This window comes from Pelobates fuscus, chromosome 1 (genome assembly GCF_036172605.1).
Source record: "Pelobates fuscus isolate aPelFus1 chromosome 1, aPelFus1.pri, whole genome shotgun sequence".
NCBI lineage: Eukaryota > Metazoa > Chordata > Amphibia > Anura > Pelobatidae > Pelobates > Pelobates fuscus.
The window spans coordinates 48,047,400-48,063,970 of record NC_086317.1 but is presented as its reverse complement, the minus strand read 5'-3'; the positions used below and the strand labels follow the sequence as shown (position 1 = coordinate 48,063,970).

At 38.7% G+C, this 16,571-nt stretch overlaps 1 protein-coding gene across 2 annotated transcripts in view; it reads left to right on the top strand.

Annotated features, from left to right (window-relative positions):
- The window catches only part of CXADR (CXADR Ig-like cell adhesion molecule), a 63,217-nt gene that overhangs the window by 29,284 nt on the left and 17,362 nt on the right, over positions 1 to 16,571 (top strand). Inside the window, exons 4-7 of one of the 2 annotated variants that reach the window (XM_063448414.1) lie at positions 5,581 to 5,736; positions 5,881 to 6,003; positions 7,232 to 7,370; positions 7,895 to 8,081. In XM_063448414.1, coding sequence (XP_063304484.1) covers positions 5,581 to 5,736; positions 5,881 to 6,003; positions 7,232 to 7,370; positions 7,895 to 8,081 — 605 coding nt within the window. Of the gene's footprint in view, positions 1 to 5,580; positions 5,737 to 5,880; positions 6,004 to 7,231; positions 7,371 to 7,894; positions 8,829 to 16,571 lie in introns of those variants that run through there. The other variant, XM_063448406.1, reaches the window with a different exon arrangement.

Sequence of the window (16,571 nt, the reverse complement as noted above, 5' to 3'; positions counted from 1 at the left end):
ACAAAGACAAGACACACCTACATACAGACTTACACACACACACAAGACATACCTACAAAGACACATACAAAGACAAGACACACCTACATACAGACTTACACACACACACAAGACATACCTACAAAGACACATACAAAGACAAGACACACCTACATACAGACTTACACACACACACAAGACATACCTACAAAGACACATACAAAGACAAGACACACCTACATACAGACTTACACACACACACAAGACATACCTACAAAGACACATACAAAGACAAGACACACCTACATACAGACTTACACACACACACAAGACATACCTACAAAGACACATACAAAGACAAGACACACCTACATACAGACTTACACACACACACAAGACATACCTACAAAGACACATACAAAGACAAGACACACCTACATACAGACTTACACACACACACAAGACATACCTACAAAGACACATACAAAGACAAGACACACCTACATACAGACTTACACACACACACAAGACATACCTACAAAGACACATACAAAGACAAGACACACCTACATACAGACTTACACACACACACAAGACATACCTACAAAGACACATACAAAGACAAGACACACCTACATACAGACTTACACACACACACAAGACATACCTACAAAGACACATACAAAGACAAGACACACCTACATACAGACTTACACACACACACAAGACATACCTACAAAGACACATACAAAGACAAGACACACCTACATACAGACTTACACACACACACAAGACATACCTACAAAGACACATACAAAGACAAGACACACCTACATACAGACTTACACACACACACAAGACATACCTACAAAGACACATACAAAGACAAGACACACCTACATACAGACTTACACACACACACAAGACATACCTACAAAGACACATACAAAGACAAGACACACCTACATACAGACTTACACACACACACAAGACATACCTACAAAGACACATACAAAGACAAGACACACCTACATACAGACTTACACACACACACAAGACATACCTACAAAGACACATACAAAGACAAGACACACCTACATACAGACTTACACACACACACAAGACATACCTACAAAGACACATACAAAGACAAGACACACCTACATACAGACTTACACACACACACAAGACATACCTACAAAGACACATACAAAGACAAGACACACCTACATACAGACTTACACACACACACAAGACATACCTACAAAGACACATACAAAGACAAGACACACCTACATACAGACTTACACACACACACAAGACATACCTACAAAGACACATACAAAGACAAGACACACCTACATACAGACTTACACACACACACAAGACATACCTACAAAGACACATACAAAGACAAGACACACCTACATACAGACTTACACACACACACAAGACATACCTACAAAGACACATACAAAGACAAGACACACCTACATACAGACTTACACACACACACAAGACATACCTACAAAGACACATACAAAGACAAGACACACCTACATACAGACTTACACACACACACAAGACATACCTACAAAGACACATACAAAGACAAGACACACCTACATACAGACTTACACACACACACAAGACATACCTACAAAGACACATACAAAGACAAGACACACCTACATACAGACTTACACACACACACAAGACATACCTACAAAGACACATACAAAGACAAGACACACCTACATACAGACTTACACACACACACAAGACATACCTACAAAGACACATACAAAGACAAGACACACCTACATACAGACTTACACACACACACAAGACATACCTACAAAGACACATACAAAGACAAGACACACCTACATACAGACTTACACACACACACAAGACATACCTACAAAGACACATACAAAGACAAGACACACCTACATACAGACTTACACACACACACAAGACATACCTACAAAGACACATACAAAGACAAGACACACCTACATACAGACTTACACACACACACAAGACATACCTACAAAGACACATACAAAGACAAGACACACCTACATACAGACTTACACACACACACAAGACATACCTACAAAGACACATACAAAGACAAGACACACCTACATACAGACTTACACACACACACAAGACATACCTACAAAGACACATACAAAGACAAGACACACCTACATACAGACTTACACACACACACAAGACATACCTACAAAGACACATACAAAGACAAGACACACCTACATACAGACTTACACACACACACAAGACATACCTACAAAGACACATACAAAGACAAGACACACCTACATACAGACTTACACACACACACAAGACATACCTACAAAGACACATACAAAGACAAGACACACCTACATACAGACTTACACACACACACAAGACATACCTACAAAGACACATACAAAGACAAGACACACCTACATACAGACTTACACACACACACAAGACATACCTACAAAGACACATACAAAGACAAGACACACCTACATACAGACTTACACACACACACAAGACATACCTACAAAGACACATACAAAGACAAGACACACCTACATACAGACTTACACACACACACAAGACATACCTACAAAGACACATACAAAGACAAGACACACCTACATACAGACTTACACACACACACAAGACATACCTACAAAGACACATACAAAGACAAGACACACCTACATACAGACTTACACACACACACAAGACATACCTACAAAGACACATACAAAGACAAGACACACCTACATACAGACTTACACACACACACAAGACATACCTACAAAGACACATACAAAGACAAGACACACCTACATACAGACTTACACACACACACAAGACATACCTACAAAGACACATACAAAGACAAGACACACCTACATACAGACTTACACACACACACAAGACATACCTACAAAGACACATACAAAGACAAGACACACCTACATACAGACTTACACACACACACAAGACATACCTACAAAGACACATACAAAGACAAGACACACCTACATACAGACTTACACACACACACAAGACATACCTACAAAGACACATACAAAGACAAGACACACCTACATACAGACTTACACACACACACAAGACATACCTACAAAGACACATACAAAGACAAGACACACCTACATACAGACTTACACACACACACAAGACATACCTACAAAGACACATACAAAGACAAGACACACCTACATACAGACTTACACACACACACAAGACATACCTACAAAGACACATACAAAGACAAGACACACCTACATACAGACTTACACACACACACAAGACATACCTACAAAGACACATACAAAGACAAGACACACCTACATACAGACTTACACACACACACAAGACATACCTACAAAGACACATACAAAGACAAGACACACCTACATACAGACTTACACACACACACAAGACATACCTACAAAGACACATACAAAGACAAGACACACCTACATACAGACTTACACACACACACAAGACATACCTACAAAGACACATACAAAGACAAGACACACCTACATACAGACTTACACACACACACAAGACATACCTACAAAGACACATACAAAGACAAGACACACCTACATACAGACTTACACACACAAACAAAGACACACATTATATTTAAGTCACCCTCCTGTTTCCTACCTTTAAGGTGCAGGAGGGTGACTTTTTCTGGGGTCCAGTGGTGGCTCAGGTGGATGGGAGTCAGAGTTCCCACTCTGACTCCCTCTGCTTCCTCCCGCGCGGCTCTCCGTTTTAGCTGGGAGGAGTGACCGGGGAATCACTTCCTCCCAGCTCTGTGATGTTATCACAGGGGGCCCGGTCACGCTGTTAAAGCGCCCAGCGCTGACCGGGCCCCCTTACAATCCGCATCCATCGGGTGGCCCTGACAGCATGGGCCACCCGATGGACACTTTGGAAGGCGGCCCCGGCGGTTTACCGCGCGGCCGGAGCCGCAAATGGTCATAGCGGTACCCAGTCGCACGGGTACCGCCGGCTCGCCTCTGCCCGCACTATCAACTTGGAAATCCCTACCGCCCACCTGGAATCCTGAAACGCCCACTAGTGGGCGGTAGGGACCAGCTTGGCGAACCATGCCTTACAGGAACACTTTGGACATCATGAAAACCTCACCTCAAATTGTTGTTGTACCTAGAATCTTACCTTTAAGTGTTTAAACTGTTCTCCAATGGTTTAACACTAACGGTTTGTCCTCAAGTGCTGGTCCCTCTCCTATTCTGATCAGTCTAACACAGAAATGACTGGTGCTTGAGGGCACCTCTTTAGAGTTAAACTGTTTAGGAATGATTAAGGTTAGAACTCAGTGGGTGCTTCAAAATCAACTTTATTGAGATAAGTGGTTATGCTGCTGGGAGGCTTCCTTTAACCCCTTAAGGACACATGACATGTGTGACATGTCATGATTCCCTTTTTATTCCAGACGTTTGGTCCTTAAGGGGTTAAAGGGACTTTACAGGCAACCGAACCACTTCATCTCAATGAAGTAGTTTGAGTGTGCTCCTGTGTTTCGTCTGTGTGTTAATTGATTTGGAATTTAAATCAATAGAAATGACTTGGGATTTAAAAATAAAATAAAAAATTTAAGACCTTCAGTGGTACTTCTTCGTAATAGGTTGAGAAACCATGCTCTGGAAACTTGGCTTTTTTTTTTTTTTTTGGAGCTGGTTTACTAAGCAATGCTGATCCATGAAAAATGTTTTTGTTTTCTGAAGTTTATTTCTAAGATTGTGAGAAAGTAAATGGTGTACAGTATACACGTCAGAACATTTGTGGACTTTTATTTATTTTACCCAATTAATTATAGAAGCAATGGCTTTCTGTGACGTAATGAAAACCACAAATCTGTTTTAATAGATCCTTTGCATTTACACTTTTTAAACTACTGTTATGAACTGTGTAATTTGGCTAGTCCACCAACTGTGATGTGTGTTCAAACCTCATAATAAATTTGATGCAGGACTGCCTTTCACCCTGCTGAGATTTGAAAAAATGTAATGCCTGCTTCAGGACAAGTATAATACAATATCAGTGTAGCTTCATGGCAACATTCTTTTTTTCACACATGAGTTGTATTCGTCGTGGTATGTAGTAAGCCGTCTACATCATCTCACCCATTACCCAATAGCATTCCATGTAGGTTATAAAATAAGGTAGGTGAATCATATCCACAAGTATTGATGCACATGATAAATGAACATCATTCACATCACATAAGAATTAATTGTTGTGCTTGTTTCTCGTTACCTGTCATAAATCTCTAACACAGGGAATGAGTTACGATTAGGCAATGCTTCAATATTTATGTTTACTGGCAGTCAAGATAACACTGTGGGAGATTATTTTCCTCCTGTCTAGGGAAATCAAACTACAGATGTCAACAAATTCACCTGTTTCTTTCTTTTGTGTGTATGTATTAGACTGATTAAAGTGTACTAGCATGTAATATATAGATTAGATTATGGTATTTTATATCTTTATTTCTATTTCCAGTTAAGCCAGCAAAAACAAGGTGCTCTATTGAAGGATCACAAAAAATTGGGAATGACCTCGCCTTTAAATGTGGATCAAGTGAAGGAACTGCCCCCCTTACATATGAGTGGCAAAAACTCACCGGCTCACGATCGCTTCCTAAAGGATCAGTATTGGGTATAAAAGAATTTTCATTTTATTGCTCAGAATGAGTTTTAGCATCATGTAAAGATACAAATTTCTAAATGATGTACTTCTCCAGCATATGCAGGATTCATATAAAAACACACAAAATTTGTGATATCTTGTTTGTTTTTCTAGATGAATCAACTGGTGTCCTTACTGTCAAAAATGTTTCTCAAGAACACAGTGGCACATATAAATGCTTTGCCAGGAATCGGGTTGGTAATGATGAGTGTATGGTCAGACTGGATGCTGTTCCTCGTAAGTATATACTTATAAATTAAATTTTTTTTTTTTTTAATGACTTTGAACATTTTGGCAAAATAATTCAAACCATGAGTTTTGTTCTATTTGCCACAGATACTTTATCTTGCTGAATTGGTTGTGATACAAGGAACGTCTCTCCTTTACTTGCAGAAGAGTATTTGCTTGATACATTTTTAATATGACATACATTCTGTCATTGAAGAGTTATGTAGGTTTCCTGTACTGTAACTACCAATTGTTGGTGTTTAACCCAACCGGCAAGGCACTTTTTAATTTAAGCAATGGCATTACCTGTAATGAAGTGCAGAAAATTTAAAAATGTGAAAGCCATACTATGTATTTCTGTTCTTGTTAGATGATTTATATGCCAGTATATAATGTGTGTATTTTTTTTTCATATTCCTCTACTCCCCCTCACACCCCCCATACAACTATCCTGTCCTTCTCTTTCCTTCCTTCCTGTCTGTGGACTGATCCCTTCTGTCTGTCTTTCCTTTCTTTTTTTTTCTCTTCTCTTCTAATGTTACAATGTTACATTTGCCTTGTATATGGATTTTTCGTATTTCTCCCTACTTTCAGTCCCCTTTGGCCTCTCTTCTATTTTGATCCCAAGAATCTAATATTGTCCTATTGCTCCGGCCACTCATTAGACATATATTTACTTATCACATTACCATTTGGAATACCCCCTCTGCAGCGCTTGCTTCCTTTTTAGGGGAAGCACTTACCCCAAGAGGCTAAACTGCTGCTGGTCTCCCCCACCCCTCCACAGGTGACATCTGGGTTATGAAACGTAAGTTTCAGGAAGTGCAGAGTGCCACTGGGCAGGAGCTCTAATCGGTGACCCCACATACACTAAAATGGCTTGGAAAGAAATGTGCCTTTTCCAAGCCAGTTTTGTAAACGGTGTGTCACTGGCTGAGAGTTTTAACTGACTACTCATCCAATCAGCAGTAATCCTGCCTGGCCGCCCTCTGCGCTTCCTGAAACAGAAATTTTATAAGTCGGATACTGCTGGGGGGAGCGGAGGTCGGCGCTAGCGGTATCTTTGGGGTTGAACCGCTCAAGAAAGGTCTAACCCTTTGAGGTGCGATTGAGCCCGGGGGCCTCCTGGCACTATACAATTTTAAATTAAGTTGTTGTGGTGCCTAAACTGTCCATTTTAAATCAGAAACCAACTAACACAGAATTTTAAAAAAAAAATATATATTTTGTATTTTAGATTCAAATATTAGTGGAATAGTTGCTGGTGCAATAATTGGAACATTATTAAGTCTCGGGCTTGTGGGACTTCTGGTATATTTTTTCTGCAAGAAGAAAAAAGAGAAAAAATATGAGAAGGAAGTACAGCATGAAATCAGGTAAGATTGTGCATGGGAATTACTGTATTTAACAAATTTAGCATATAACGACCTTGCACTGATTTAGAAACCCAAATCTGGTGCTTTATTCCTATACATCAAACTGTATTAAATTTAACACTGAACTGATACATTTAAGCAAAAAAGCTGGAAATGATTTTAGAATCAACTTTTGGCTAAATTTTACAATTCTGTTTTTATTACACTACAGTTTAGTGTTTGGTATTTATTTATTTTTTTTCCTAAATTGAAAGGGTACCTGTCATCCCACTTTGTGATTTGCAGAAATTAGTTCTACTAAACGGTAATTTTTATTTTGGGCATTGGTGAGTCCCTTTAAGTTAAAATAAGCATTACAGGTTCACTTTAATATGTAAACCTGATAATGTTATGTTACATTAATATTTTATTTTTATAGCACCAGCAAATTCCGTAGCGCTGTAATGTGTAATTTCTTATATATTTGGGAGTTAGAATGCGCAGCTTTTGCAGCTCATGTTGATAAGCATGTATTGCCATTACAGAGAAGATGTCGCCCCTCCTAAAAGCCGCACCTCAACTGCTCGCAGTTATATCGGGAGCAATCATTCTTCATTGGGATCGTTGTCCCCATCAAACATAGATGGATACTCCAAATCTCTCTACAATAAAGTACCTAATGAGGATCAAGAACGTCCCCCAAGCCAAACACCAAACTTCATGTTGCCTAAGGTAGCTGGTCCAAATCTGAGTAGAATGGGAGCCATTCCTGTGATGATTCCAGCACAAAACAAAGATGGTTCAATTGTGTAAATGATAAAATGGTCACTTAGTCTACAGATGTGTGTGAAGGTTTGCAAATGTACAATTATCCCATCTATATTTTTATTTGCCTTGGCAGCACCACTATATAATTTGTATTGTCATTTTATTTTTTTCCTAACATGCCCCCGATGTTGGTAAAATATTGAAAGCAGAAAAGTGAAATTGGACATAAATAGCATGCAATTTTCACAAATTATGTGGGTTCCTCCAGTTATTTAAAAATTGGCAAACCTAACTTATTTACGTTTCAGAAACTTAAAATTGAGTTTATCTTGATATAGGCTGCCCCCTCCTTTTCCCTTTTTTATTATGTATATGTGCTGTTATTGGGTTGAAAACCATTTAACTGGACTTTGTTTTTGAAATACAGTTATGAGTTTGTACTCTTATTTGAGTTTTTTTTTTTTTGCCAGTCCAGTATTAGATTTGCATGTATAGCTCTGTATGATTTTGAGAACGTTTAAAGTACACGAGACAAGCTTGTGTCTGTTTGCAGCCTCTACTTGCATGAGTTTTGGGTATGCTTGTTGAAGTGCAGGAAAGAGTTAAGTGTTGTACTTTAATTTATGTCTCCAGATTATTTACCAATGGAAAGGTGAAAGGGGTTGGGTTGAAATACACACTAATCAATCACAAGTTATAAACAATAAAAAAAAGTCTGTTTGAAATAACTTAAAATGGAAGCACATACTATATCACTGGCGTAGGTTTCCCTCTGAGAAATGTAGTTTTAGTGTTCCGTATTGCTTTTCCTGAAAGGCTTACATGTTTTAGTGTGATCGCACCAGTTGCTGAAAGACTCCTAAGTACGGTATATGATCTGAGAAGTTGTAAAACTGGTGGTATTGCTTCTAAAATGCTGAGGATCACTGCAATAGCATTTACCACCTTAATAAGGCATATCTTTTTTGCATGTGAAAGGTCAATAGTTTTGTTTTGTTCTTGCCGGTTAACATTTCATGTATATTTGTTTGTATTGATCATTTCATGCCAGCTTCCGGTCAGTTGTTGTAGTGAAACACATATCTATCTTACCCTAACCTGTGCCTTTATAACTAAAGCCTCTTTAACCACGTGTGTGCCTAACTTTTTCAAAGGTGCTTTGAATGTGAAGGTACGTGTTTTTTTTTGTTTGTTTTCCCCCTACTTCACGTTGATTACATTTTGTCTTTGTCAAAGCCTTGCTCACAACCAGGGTGAATTCAAACACTTGCAATTAAATGTGCTCTCTTTCAAAATGAAAGCGAATTGGCAAATAAAATACCGAGCTTGGGATATTGCCATAAGATAATCATCCTGAGTGTGACTAATGGTTCTCCCGCTGCATTTTCCTGCCTTCTTTCTTGGACAAAATTCAGCTGTAATGTAATCGATTTCTAGTGTTTTTAACATGTCAAATGATTTATGAAAAAATGTCAAAACTGTGTTTTTTTTTTTTGTAAATTCTATACAATCTACTTTGGGTGGGATATGTGTTTTAACATTTTTATTCTTTAGTAAGACCAAATCTTCTAGTCACTTTGTTACATGTCTATTTAACTATTAAAACTACATTGCATGTGTAATTTTTCAGGCTGTTAAAAAAACCTGAAGATGGACTTTTTTATGAAACATTTTGCTGATTTCCAAAGGCAGTTGTGTAAATAGTATGAATATATTTATCTTTGATTATTTTTTTTGCCCCCAGTAGTAATACGTTTAAAACCATTATTCAAATCAGTAACTCTGCTCCGATATCATATCAACACATTTGTACTTCATATTTGCAGTACAATAGCCTTTTCTTCACCAACAAGTTTATCCAATAACTATTTACACATTGACTCTGCCAGAGCACACTAAACAGGATAAGCTGATCAGCTTGACTCCCACAATGCTTTCACAGTATAATGGGAGTAGTGCTCTTTTTTTTTTTACTTTTTTTTTTTTTTTATATAAAGGAAAAAAATGTACGCTAAGGGCTTTCACTTGTGTAATATTTTTGGTAGTCTTTGTGATATTTCTGTACTTTTTAAAATAAATATTACTGGTAAATCCATACTTGTCTGTTTTTCTGCATTTTGTCCAATAAAAACTTACAATTTCTGTCATTTGTGGGGTGCAAGAAAACTAATCAACCTTTTCTGTTTCTCATAACATTCATTAATTGGCAATTGGGTTTTATTCTCTGTTCTGTGAATAACCAAATCATTGGAAAACAAAACCTCTTTTTTAAATTTTTCCATTAATTGCTTCTGTAAATCTGTCAGTTTCTATATCTTTAAGGGACTATTTAAGAAATTGGACATACAATTATTTGTCACTAGAGGATGGTGTTTTGCAGTGGACATTTAAGTGTTTTGTTTGCATTTTATCCAATGAACCTTAAAAAAGCAACATATGAAGGTTTAATGTTTATTTGAAATCTTATCACGTTTCATAACAATTTTATTTTTAGTTCAGGTGGAAAACGAAATAAACAAATGTTGTTTTGTATACTCTATAAACCCCAATGATTACTTTTAAATATCCCAGGTTTTAAGAACCACTGTAACGTCCCTAAAAGTTTGATTGCCTGCCAATAACTTGCAGGCAGCCTATATAGGGAAGTCCTACATTTATGCCTCTCTGGCTGTATTCATAACCTCTAACCTCTTATGCGACCATTCAAACGAATAGATCTTTAATAGGAAACTTGTGGAGAGTAAACCACTGCGTAAACAAAATAGATTAAAACCAAAAATATTAACTATGCTCTGAAAATCCCTTTACACCTATATGTAAATCATGCAAGTAGCCTCTGCTCTAACCCAGGACTTGACGAATTTACTTGAAATCTAGGAGCCAGCTAAAAAAAAAAGTTAGGAGCCAGTTTTTTTTTTGTTTTTTTTTAACGTGTTGGCAGTACGTATGGGTTGTGCTTCCTAATTGGGACAAGCATCTGCAAGATAGGTGATTAAGAAAAGTCCCTCCCCTTTACCCTATAAAGGGCTTCCCTGGCAAACCCACCTCAGTTCTTCCTTGTCACAGCACAGGGCGGATCAAGCGTCTGTTGGAGTTGAGGCATACAGGATGCTGTGGGGAGGAAGCCTGATGACGCCCAGGTAGTAGGCTGAGCGGCATGGCTCCGGGGGAGTTTCCGGAGCCCTTAACTTTGCACTGAGTATGTTCTGGCATGTGTGAACTGGAACTTCTAGGAAACCGAGTGTGCTGTGCTGTTCCCGCTGGCAGCAGGAAGCTTGTCAGAAGGGTTCCCGGTGTCACCAACCCCCCACACGGCTCAGTGGTTTTCAAGGTAAGATTAGTTGATCTTTGCCTTAAAAATCTGTTCTGCTTAAAATTGGAAGTTATGGATGGAATTTTTTTGCAGAAAGTGGACTGTTTGTACACCGTGGAATGACTCTGCTTTTGCTTATTGTATCTGTGCTACTCCCCTTAATATGGTTCTGGGGTTTATAAATATGACCAAGGTGCTGCAATTTCTTGGGTAATATTAAGCAGAGAATATGCAATCATTCCTATCTATGAATTCTTATAGAGAGTCAAATAGTGTATCAGCTGCTCTGCCTGAGATGTTCCGCAGGTACCGAAGAGAAGCGTCCTTCGATTACTTCTAATGTCTGGCGAATGTTTATCTACCTCTTCTTAAGAACATGTCTGGTTCATCATATTGTGTGCAGTTGGTTCCCACCTGATGTACTGAGAAGATTCATTAGGAATGTCTTGGTCATGGGGCAGGATAAATCTGCTAAACTTTTAATGAGGGTTATCTGTTCCTCAAACCCCATCTCTGTCTTGTATGCAGAAATGGGAATACTCTGTGTAACGAGCCTTTCTTGCCCGATGTTTAATATGTTTACCATCAAATGGGTGAATGTTACACCCCCCAGGTACACTGGGAATCCATAAAATTCTGCAGAAGTAGCTGCTTTAAAAACCCTGTCATCAAGAAGGCTGAGATCTCTTGCAGGCAATCTTTCCAGACTGTTGGGTTGCAGTATGGGTCTTTGCTGGCAGGTGCAGCGGTGTCCAAAACGTATAACTTTGTTTACAATCGTTAATAGAGGTTATTTAAGTCTCCTGGTAAGCAGCTTGTCAGTTTCCTGTTTAATTTGAGATTGTCACCTATTTTATATGGATTTAACTAATAAAATTTGACAATGATGGCCAAGATCATGGGGTGATCTGCTGTTTCCCTTATATCCTGGTGGCTTAATCTTGGACTGCCGATCAGCGTCCTTTTCGATCCCGTTTACTCCCATTAGGGAAAAGGTTTTGTTTTTTGTTTTTTGTTTTTTTGATACCCTATGTCGGAAGAGGGAAATAAGCTGTACCTCAAGACAAGTAGAACTAGGTCCGACATGGCGTTTCGGATGCCAAGAAGCCTGGCGGTGTAATCCTGCATTTCTATATGAAGTGTTGATACCTCAGTGGGTTTAGACATTGTTCAACCATTGGGGCTCACAGGTTTGTTTTCCCTGCAGGGTTGACTCAACCCTTCATCCCTTTGAGGTAGATGACTGGAGTACCATTCAATGGAGTCACTTAACATTCCCAGGATGCATACCTACTTGCAATCACTGATTGCTTGATCTAGTTAAAGAGGGCACTGCTTGCTCTTTTAAAATCTACCCAATCCATAATCTTGTGAAAACATTTGATCCTCTATTTACAGAAACAGTGTTCCTGTCGGATTCAAGGAGTTTGAGATATGGTTCTGTGAACCATGAAGTTCGTTGGGTTCCTCAGGAATCTCTTGATTATCAAACTCTGATCATTCCTTTAAACCAGTTATGAATTTAAACTAATTGGTTCCTCTCCTGAGCTTCAGAATTGAAACTTCTGCAACTCTGATTCTGCAGAAAGGACTTTCATGGTGTATATAGATCAGAGATATATTCCCACATATCCCTATTGCGGCCCATCAAGAAGTTTTCTGAAAATACGCCATAATACGTGGATTGTAGAGATCTCATTGCTTTTCAAAACACTCCCATAACAGCATATTTTAGGGAACGAGGCATTCCCTACTTGGGAATTTGGCTACTTATGGCTAATCGGGACGTTTGCCCCCTAAGTATGTTTGGGTAGCTAGCAGAGTGCTACAGCAACACGGTTGGATACGGAGTCTTATTTTCTTCTTCTCCAGGAAACATAGGGGTTTTTGAGGTTCATGTTAACTTTAAAACATTACCTCTGCAGTCATAAAGGAAAGGTCCAATTACTAATAAAGCAAAAAATCCTCCATAAGGACAGGAAATGAGATTGCTGGGATGTCTGACATCTTCAAGTCCTGCGGTCTACTGGGCAAAATCTGGATGTGGCTGCTACAGTGGAAAATTCTCTCCTCTGGGTCAAAGTGTGGAAATCTTTTGGATTTCTGTCTCCTAGACACTCTTTGGAAAAAAGCGGAAGCTGTCCTTTCTGCCTATAGAAGGAGTAAGTTTCACCACAGGCTGGGTCGCTCGTCTAAATTCTCTGTGTCAGTGTTTTTGGTCCGAAGAAAAATGGTGCACTAATTTCAGAGCTTTTAAGGCAGTTCTTTACTCCCATCACCGATTCAGATCTTTGTTGATTTGAGGGACCTATTACAATGCGATCAGACCACGACACGGTTTCCCTCCCTTCAACAACAGATAGGCAAGGTCTGTTTCAGCTATGTACCAAAACTGTGTACTGGGCTCAGGATCTCTGGGAGGTCCTCTCTCCATTTCACTCATGTGACAATGTCATCACCTACAACCTCAGCACAATAAATGTATTTGTGTCCTCTTTTATGTGCATTATTATAGTCACTGTATGGTTTGCTTGTTGTACACATTATACAAGCTCTCCTCGCGTTTTTATTTATTTTATTTATTTTTAAAACTTTTTTCATATATCTCTATATCTTGTTTATCATAATAAAATGAATCCTTTTTAAATATACATTTTTTTTTTTTTTTTTGCTTCCTGATCAACATATATCCCAGGTGGGGATCATGCTACCAAAGCATGTATACTAGAGCAGGTCTGTGCTCTAGTTCATGTGAAGAAGATACCTACCTTTTTCATATATCCACTACCACTTTGATATACAGATTGCACTTGTGGATATTCCAATTTTTGTCTTCACATATTCGAGACACAGGTAAAGTCTACCACCACTGTAGCTTTAAATATATCCAGTGACTGGGATTGTACCATCTACACCCTACACAGCAGAGCTCTTTGTAGCGCTATAAACTGTGAGTGAGTTTTTGCTATAGCACTCTACTTCACTGAGTTAGACATACTGCACTATTTCTGTCTTTTTTTTTTTTTTTTTTTGAGATACCATGCACTGTATTACAGCCAAATTCATAGACTTTTAACAAAAAAGTATGCACATATGATTTATATTTGACCTTATTTTTGTACTTGTTTTAAGGCACGGTTATCTATTTTTTTGTATTTGTCTTCTGTCTCTAATCCTAAAAGGTTTTGGGGAATTCTTGTAAGATTTACTGCTGCCTTAAAGTATATAGTGAGCACCAAATTTTTATTTTTATTTTTTTAATAAGAGCAGTGGTTCTGCCAATCTTTCCGTACTGACCAAACACGAGTTTTCACCAGTTTTCAGCCTTGGTGCTGATGACTTACAAGTTTGGGGATCTTCCGATCTCGAAAACACTTTTGTAAGACAGGATATCCTACTGGTAGTGTTGAATAGGTTAGGGCACTGCATGGTGTATCCTTGATCTCCTTCATGAGTCAGTCAACTTGTTGCATATAATCTTTGTCGTTCCGCCTCTAACCGGTTACATGAGGATTTGGGTAGGAGTGTCTACATTGTTGTAAGGAACGTCATTGTCTTCTAGTTCATTTGCCCGGTTGGTTAAAATTTACGCTTCCTGCAGGAGATTTCCACAGGTTGGGCGTTTCCACGTCAAGACCAAATTGTATTCCTAAAGTTCTTTTTGAGAAGGAATTGGTCTTTGTATATACTGGTTAGAAGTTTCTTTAAAGCAATAGGCTTCTTAAGCCACCCAGGAAGTTCTGTTTCCCTCCTGGGATCTTTCTTCAGTTTTTCAGGTCCCCTTTTCCTTTAGAGGGGTTCCTTTTAATATGCTAAAGCTTAACCAGCATTCTTAGTGGCCATTACCTCTGCCAAGAGAGTAAGCGAGCTTCAGGATATATCTTCAGTGGAATTTCTTATATTCCATCAGGGTGAAAGTTGTTTCATCCTAAAACTTCACTTCTTCTAGAGTTATCTTTTAGAGCAGTTAATCAGCTTATCCTTCTATAATTATGCCACCTCCCCACTGAAACTAGATGGCATATTCTAGAGTTAAAAAAGGGCATTTCAGATGTACCTATCAATATCAGCCGAACTCAGTAGATCAGATCACCTGTTGTCAACTTCTAGGACAGTTTTAAGGGGAATTAAACCTCGTAATTCTATTTCTCGTTATTTCATTAATCATATGGCCTATGCTTCAGTAGTTTTGATTCACCAGTGTCTTTCACAGGGCATTCCACAAAGGCAATGTCCACTTCGTGGGCAGAGAAAAGATCTTGCTTCACCCGATGAAATCAGCATGTCTGCTTTTTGGTCCGCTTTTAGCACCTTACAAAATGTCAGGCATTTTCAGGCTAGATGTACTCTCTGCCTCTAAAATTGCGTTGAGGCGTAGGTACTTCAAGCTGTTTAGGCATAAGGCTTACCCGATTGGAAATCTTGCTACATCCCATATGTACTGTTACCATATATATGTCAGAAAAAACAGAAATATTTACTCACCATAATTTTTTTTTTTTTTCCTTAATACGTTGGAAGTGCAAATCTCCCTCCCTCTAAATTACAATTTTGCTTAGTGTGTGGCTTAGGTGTGTATTCTTGCTACGACTGAGGTGGGTTTGCCGGGGAAGCCCTTTATAGGGCAAAGGGGAGGGACTTTTCTTAATCCCCCTATCTTGAAGATGCTTGTCCCAATTAGGAACCACAACCCATACGTATTGCCACCATATTAAGACAGAATTTACGGTGAGTAAAGATTTCTGCTTTTTTACGGACACTATAGTCACCAGAACCACTACAGATTAATGTAGTTGTTCTGGTGCCTATGGCCTGTCCCTGTAGCCTTTTAAGGGAAAAGTGTTTACTTTGCCTACTAATACCTCTAGTGATAGTCACTCAGACGGCCACTGGCGCTGAATGTTACCCATAGAGAACATGCTTTATATCCTTCCAATGCTTTCCTAAACCCCCAGGTACCTAAACAGACACTCAATCTCTCTCTCTCTCTCTCTAACACACACACACTGACACACATATACATATACACACACTGACACACACATACATATACACACACTGACACACACCTATAAACCCAGGCATATACACACACATTCTCTAACACTCACAAATTTATATTTTTAATTCTAATCCATCCA